This window comes from Charadrius vociferus, unplaced genomic scaffold, assembly GCF_000708025.1.
Source record: "Charadrius vociferus isolate BGI_N301 unplaced genomic scaffold, ASM70802v2 scaffold2564, whole genome shotgun sequence".
Taxonomy (NCBI): domain Eukaryota; kingdom Metazoa; phylum Chordata; class Aves; order Charadriiformes; family Charadriidae; genus Charadrius; species Charadrius vociferus.
Window position 1 is genome coordinate 61760 of NW_009648113.1, and position 6701 is coordinate 68460.

Here is a 6701-nt window from a genome sequence, read left to right on the forward strand (position 1 = left end):
GGGTTTGGCAGGGGCTCCCGACAACCTTCTGTGGGACAAAACGGGGTGAAATGGCTGCGGGGGCCGTTGCCGGACGTCACGGGGCTGCGCTCGATTTCAGAAAGAGGAAGGGGACCGGCGCGCGACGTGGGAGAGGAACCTGCGACTGGTGACGCTTCATAATCTGGAGCACTCCCTGGGGCTGCACTCCTACGAGCTGGGCATGAACCACCTGGGGGACATGGTAGGTGCCGGCCGCGCCGCGAGGCTCAAGCATGGAGTTGTGTGTTTGGTCAAGGGGGATGAAACGCGCTGTGTTGGTGATGCCACAACCACGTCCCTGGAGGCTGCAAGGACAAACCTGGTCCTTTCGGTGGGGTGGGATGCACGGATGGATCCGCTCTCCTGTTGTAGAAAATAAACCTCAACACGTCACGAATGCCTCTGTGCTCCTTCCCACCAGACCAGCGAGGAAGTGGTGGCTTTGTTAACTGGGCTGCGCGTCGCTCCTCGGTCAAACCGGACCTCCACCTACCGGCCGCAGCCTGGCAGCAAGGTCCCGGACACGGTGGACTGGAGGGAGAAGGGATGCGTCACGGACGTCAAGAACCAGGTGTGAAGCCCTCTTTGTGCTTCTTCGTGTCTTGGTCCCGTGGGGCAGTGTCTGAGCATCTCTGGGGCTTTCGCAGGGCCCCTGTGGGTCGTGTTGGGCGTTCAGTGCCGTGGGAGCCCTGGAAGCCCAGGTGATGCTGAAGACGGGGAAGCTGGTGTCCCTGAGCGCCCAGAACCTCGTTGACTGCACCAGGAGCTACGGGAACAAAGGCTGCGGTGGCGGATGGAAAAACAAAGCGTTCCAGTACATCATCGACAACCGAGGGATCGACTCGGACGCGTCGTACCCCTACACGGCTAAGGTAGGCGTCGCACCTGGGCAACGCGGGGGCTGGCTCAGCGTAGGATGGAGGAAATTAAGTCCTGTTGCTCTTTAGAGGAAATCCACTTTGGAAAACCATGGAGTGGTCCGTATTTAATGCCGTGAGCATCGGTTCTGACTCACGTAACGCAGAGCAGGACTCCGTGCGAGATGTGATGCGTTCTCCCCCTGACCTTCGTTTGCCAGGACGGCACGTGCCAGTACAAGCCGGCAGCACGGGCAGCCACGTGTTCCCGGTACGTCGAGCTGCCGTATAGCGACGAAGCCGCGCTGAAGGATGCCGTCGCCAGCGTGGGGCCCGTCTCTGTCAGCATCGACGCCAGTCGGCCCACCTTCTTCCTGTACAAAGCTGGTGGGTCTTCTGGGGGATCACGAGAAAGGGCCGCGCTTCCCTTCCCGTGCCCAAACTTCCGCAAATACAAATTATTTCAGCTTTGACTCACGTTTTGCTCGTGTTGCCCCCGTTCCTGGCGACAGGCATCAGTGACGCCTCCCCAGGAGTGAATTTAGTTCCAGTTTGGGCGGTGACTTAGGGCCAGTTGTCCAAAGGCTGTTTCCAAATGCCTTCCAGGTATCTACTATGACCCGAGCTGCTCTCAGGTGGTGAATCACGCCGTGCTCGTCATCGGCTACGGCTCATCGCACGGGGAGGATTACTGGCTCGTGAAAAACAGGTACGGCCAACCCAGTCACCGAGCAGCTCTTCCTTCCAGCCTCCGCGCCGGGGGCACCCTGCAGGTTCCAAAGACGCACCAGCAAAGCGCTTTTTGGTGCCCATCAGCTTTCTTTGGGTCTGTTTCGGGCTCAGCTCCATCGCAACCCCGGTGTAAAGGGCCCTTCGTGAAGCCCTACAAACCCGAATCGACGTACGGCACCCCAGACGCTCCCGCCTGACTCCTCGGGGCTGGCTCCAAAAAAATGGGATTTGTGCTCTGGGGAAAACTCCAGGGTTTCCAGAGTTCCTGGATGCTGAGTCAGCGCAAAAGGCTGGTGGTTCTTGGCTGAGAAACCGCGCTGGTTTGGTTTGGGGACGCGCTGGCGAACGCCCTCCCTCGGCCAACTCGGAGGCGCAGCCTCCAGGGTCATTGCCACCGCATGGCCCCTCGCATGAAAAATGTACTCACAAACATGTTTTTCACTGCTCAAAATGCAGAACGAGAAGAAACAAAGTGTTGAAATGAGAGTCCTGCTCGGACAGACGCATCTCGGGAAAAATAAACCCCAAACCTGCGATGTCAGCAAAGCTACGTTCAGTAACTGAAACCATTATCTTTTTTAAAAACAACAGAAAAACCCAACTGTGGGCAGTTCTGTCAACAAAGCTCCTTTATCCTCACGTCGGGGCTGGGCTAAAACCCACCAGTTTCCTCCTCTGTCTCTCATCCCTGGCCTTGGTAGGATTTTTTTTAAAAAAATATGTATTTTTAATATACAAAACCAATTCATCTACCTTTATCTGGTGATTCTGACTCACTCCAGCACAGAGCAAATAAGTGATTTTCCTCTGCCTCCCCCTTTAGAAGAGTTAGCGGCAGCGAAACCTGGCAGGGAAGCAGTCAGGAGGTTCAGCCTTTTTGGCCAAAAGATGCGAATTTGGCCATTCCTGTGGCTATTTGGCCATTCCTGTGGCCACTGGGGAGGAAGCACGAGTTGGAAAAAGACTTAAGGGATGGGGAGAGAAGAAAGTGGGGGGCAGGAGTGGTGCGGAAGGAGGCGGTTACCCCCCCGCCTCGTTGTCTAACTTTTGCTTCTTTCTTCTTCCAAAAGTTGGGGGGTGCATTTTGGTGACCAGGGCTACATCCGGATGGCGAGGAACCGTGGCAACCACTGCGGCATTGCCAGCTACGGCGCTTACCCCCAGATCTAGGGGGGGTTTTCCCCGCTTCAGGACGAGCTCTCGAGACGCCACCGCTCACCCCGCTGACCTGGAGCCTGCCCCGCTCTATCCAGGCTTCCCTCCTGGAGGAATCCCGTCCCATTTTGACAGCGAAGCAGGAGGAATTAGGAGCCATCGCGGTTGGCTTGGCCAAGCGTCTCGTCAAGTACGGCCATCTCGTTCCCCATCCTCAGGAACTTATCCACTAATAAGGGATCATCTCTTGGGAGTTATTTCAGTTATTTAGGTGGAGGGCTCTCTGTTGTCACTGCCGCCTCTCGCAATCTCCGGCAGCTTTTTAGAAAATGACTCAGCTGCATCTTCAAAGCTCTTGAGACACTGTTTTGCTTCCTCCTTCTCTCTCAGAAGATGGTTTCTTGCAGCCATTTTATGTCCCGTGATGCTTTGTAGTGGTGAGAAACGCACTCTCCTGCCCGGCTGTCCTTCGTGGAAACCCGCAGAAGAGGCGGGAGCGTGATTTCCAGGCGGCCGGAGACTTTGCTGACCGCGTTTTTCAGCCTGACCGCAACGTAATGTGCATTAAATGCGTCTCGGGCTGTCCACGCAGCGCTGAGGCTGCCCAGCTCAGCTCCAGCCCATGACCGTATGTGATCCGTGTCTTCCCCTCTGTGCTACCCCACAGAAAAGTGAATAAATGTGATTTTTCTTTTTTTTTTTTTTTTCTAAAAGCCGGCTTTGGTCTGGTTGGTACACTGCTGAGGTGAGATGGGAGCTCAGGTCTACCCAGTCCAAACCAGTAGCAAGGCTCTGCGCTTGACCTCATCTTGTCTTTTAGCTCAGCACCAAGTCACGAAAATACAAAGATCTTATCAGGGAAGTGTGGCCCCTGCTCCTGCCCACTGGCCCCAAAAGCCACAGAAACCACTGGGAGAGCCTTGCCGTTAATTTTTGGGGTGCTGGAAAAAGGAAACTTTCTCAGCTGTGATCATTTTCTGATGGTATCGAGGGTCCTGCTCCAAACAGCCCCGTGACCGGCAAGGCAAGCCCAGTTCCCAGCTAAGTGAAAATGAAATCAGAGCATTTCCTCATTTCCTGACTCGTGATTTGTCCGACGACTTGCAGCCACCGTGTGCCGAAGGTCCTGGGCGTCCTGGCAGTGGGGACGCGCTGGATTTGTCCCCCTACTCCATACACGCGCGCTGCCGGCGAGCTGAGGGTCGGTACCCACCACCAGAAGAAGCCTTTTCAGGTACATTGGGTGCTTTTGTATTTTAACACCCCTCTGGGAGGACTGAGCTTTGAGGAAGTCAAACTGAAGGAACAATATTTTTATGTTGACTCTGGCTCCATCTTATCTCTCTTCTCCTCCGAGCCTTCTCTGGGTAGTTGAATCCTCCGTGGTAGCCCATCCTCAGGAGCTGGTGGACAGCAGATGGATGAAAATGGGATAATTTTTATTTTTTTTAGCTTTTTAAGGTGCGGGAAAATGCAGTTTTGTCAAAACAGCTGCTTGACCGGGCGATGTGTCAGCCTCCTTCGGGGAGGGTTTCTTGGTCAGGGTGGAATCGTGCGACGAGGCGTGTGTCTGGACGTGTCCCTGCGTGTCGGTGTCCGCACGGGCAGGGCTTGGGGCCAGCAGGCTTTTCCCCGTCCCGAGGGAAGTTTCTGAGTCCTGGATGGGATTTCTCTTCCCATCTCGCAGGGGCTGGGGGTACGCAGCAGGCGAGCGGGGCAGGCAGCGCTGCTGCGGGGTGCTTGTCCGGGCAGGCAGGACGGGAGGTGGTGGCATCACCTGGTGTAGAAACCCCACGAAGGGCATGCCAGGGAGTGCAGGTCAGGGATGTCATCACCCGTCTGCCGCCCTCACCAAACCGGATTTGTCACTAAGGGGTCAAGCACGGCTCCAGCTCTGAGCCCTCGCCTCCCAGCGTGTGTGCCCGTGTCGCTCCGGCTCCCCGGTCCCAGCCGAGCGGGATGAAGATGTTGGCGTCCATCGCCTTCCTGGCCACGCTTGCGGTGGCACTGGGACACCACGACCCCGCGCTGGACTGGCACTGGCAGCTCTGGAAGAAAACTTATGGCAAGGAGTACCGCCACGAGGTACGGGCATCTTGCGGGGGGCGTGGAGGAGTGTTGGGGTGCCGATGTGGTGAGTGCTGCTCCGGGGTGACCATCCGCCGCATCCCACGGCGGGGAGAAGAGCCGACAGGGCTTGGAAGCCCTGCTGGTTCCCAGGGGTGGTTTGGCAGGGGCTCCCGACAACCTTCTGTGGGACAAAACGGGGTGAAATGGCTGCGGGGGCCGTTGCCGGACGTCACGGGGCTGCGCTCGATTTCAGAAAGAGGAAGGGGACCGGCGCACGACGTGGGAGAGGAACCTGCGACTGGTGACGCTTCATAATCTGGAGCACTCCCTGGGGCTGCACTCCTACGAGCTGGGCATGAACCACCTGGGGGACATGGTAGGTGCCGGCCGTGCTGCCGAGAAGGGGGTCGTCTTTGTCTCTGAGTACACACGAGGTTGATTTAATAAAGAATATAAGTGGGTCAGGGGTGGAAAATCTCCCAACAAGCCTTCTCAGCCCATCCTCTTCTCATGGACTCCAGCAGCCGTGGACAAACTGCTCGGACGTTCCTGCGCTCAACCTACCGGCATGAGGCAATCTGGTGTGAGGAAATAACTCCTTAATGCAGCTTTTGGGGTGCGCGGACCTGGTCCTGGTCATTATATATATTTGCAAATCATCCCTCTTCAACGTCCCAAGGTTGGAGTGTTATTTAATGAACCATGACAGATTCTAGGGAGTTTCAGTGCTGGAGTTAAGCTTTGAGTTTTCTTTTTCTTGCCCTTTCCAATGAACGGCTAGAAATTAAATGTAAAAAATCAAAAGCCAAGGACTCCCCAAACCTGCTAACTCTTGCAGCTCAGACTGTTCAAGGGAAATCCCCCTCCACCTCCAACACATCCAGCATAGGACTTTCCAGAGACAAGGAGATCACGAGCCGGTCTTTTCTTTTCCCACCAGACCAGCGAGGAAGTGGCGGCTTTGTTAACTGGGCTGCGCGTCGCTCCTCGGTCAAACCGGACCTCCACCTACCGGCCGCAGCCTGGCAGCAAGGTCCCGGACACGGTGGACTGGAGGGAGAAGGGATGCGTCACGGACGTCAAGAACCAGGTGTGAAGCCCTCTTTGTGCTTCTTCGTGTCTTGGTCCCGTGGGGCAGTGTCTGAGCATCTCTGGGGCTTTCACAGGGCCCCTGTGGGTCGTGTTGGGCGTTCAGTGCCGTGGGAGCCCTGGAAGCCCAGGTGATGCTGAAGACGGGGAAGCTGGTGTCCCTGAGCGCCCAGAACCTCGTTGACTGCTCCATGATGTACGGGAACAAAGGCTGCAGTGGAGGTTTCATGACCAGTGCTTTCCAGTACATCATCGACAACGAAGGCATTGACTCGGATGATTCCTACCCCTACACGGCTCAGGTAGGCATCAGACCCGGACAGCACGTGAAGTCTGCAGAGAAACATGTGAGCGTGGAAGCAACACGGCCAGTCGTGCTGCCCTCCGGCGTAGACACCCTTCTCCTCCTCTCCCACTGATTTCCCTCTGTCTCGCTTTCTACCAGTCTGGTGTCATCTTCTCAGCCTTTGCAGCTGATTCTTTCAGACCCGGGGAAGGGACCTGTAAACTTTTCTTTCTCATAGTTGGATGATTGCACTGGGAGCCAGAATGTCTACATGGTTATTTCTGTCCGACATAAATTATTAGGCAACATCCTACGTGGAAGGGAAAAATGGGACAGGAGTCCTGGGTCCTGTTCTCAGCTCTCTGCATTATTCCATCTTCTGTAGTTGAAAATGGGATATCGATATTTCTGCCATTTGAGTGGGCAGAGGTTTCCGGTGAACAACGTTCATACAATTGTTTTGTTACAAGTTGCCTGTAACGGACGCTGCA

The 6701-nt window shown here is 55.7% G+C and overlaps 2 protein-coding genes across 3 annotated transcripts in view; both read left to right on the plus strand.

The window, feature by feature from the left end:
- Positions 1-2780, plus strand: part of LOC104285443 (cathepsin S-like) — a 3535-nt gene extending 755 nt beyond the window's left edge. The window contains exons 3-8 of the mRNA XM_009883900.1: positions 101-223; positions 443-592; positions 669-893; positions 1100-1265; positions 1485-1587; positions 2681-2780. Coding sequence (XP_009882202.1) covers positions 101-223; positions 443-592; positions 669-893; positions 1100-1265; positions 1485-1587; positions 2681-2780 — 867 coding nt within the window. The remainder of the gene's footprint in view (positions 1-100; positions 224-442; positions 593-668; positions 894-1099; positions 1266-1484; positions 1588-2680) is intronic.
- Positions 2781-4724: 1944 nt separating this feature from the next.
- The window catches only part of LOC104285441 (cathepsin S-like), a 3691-nt gene continuing 1714 nt past the window's right edge, over positions 4725-6701 (plus strand). The window contains exons 1-4 of one of the 2 annotated variants that reach the window (XM_009883896.1): positions 4725-4850; positions 5089-5211; positions 5776-5925; positions 6002-6226. In XM_009883896.1, coding sequence (XP_009882198.1) covers positions 4725-4850; positions 5089-5211; positions 5776-5925; positions 6002-6226 — 624 coding nt within the window. The remainder of the gene's footprint in view (positions 4851-5088; positions 5212-5775; positions 5926-6001; positions 6227-6701) is intronic. The other variant, XM_009883898.1, reaches the window with a different exon arrangement.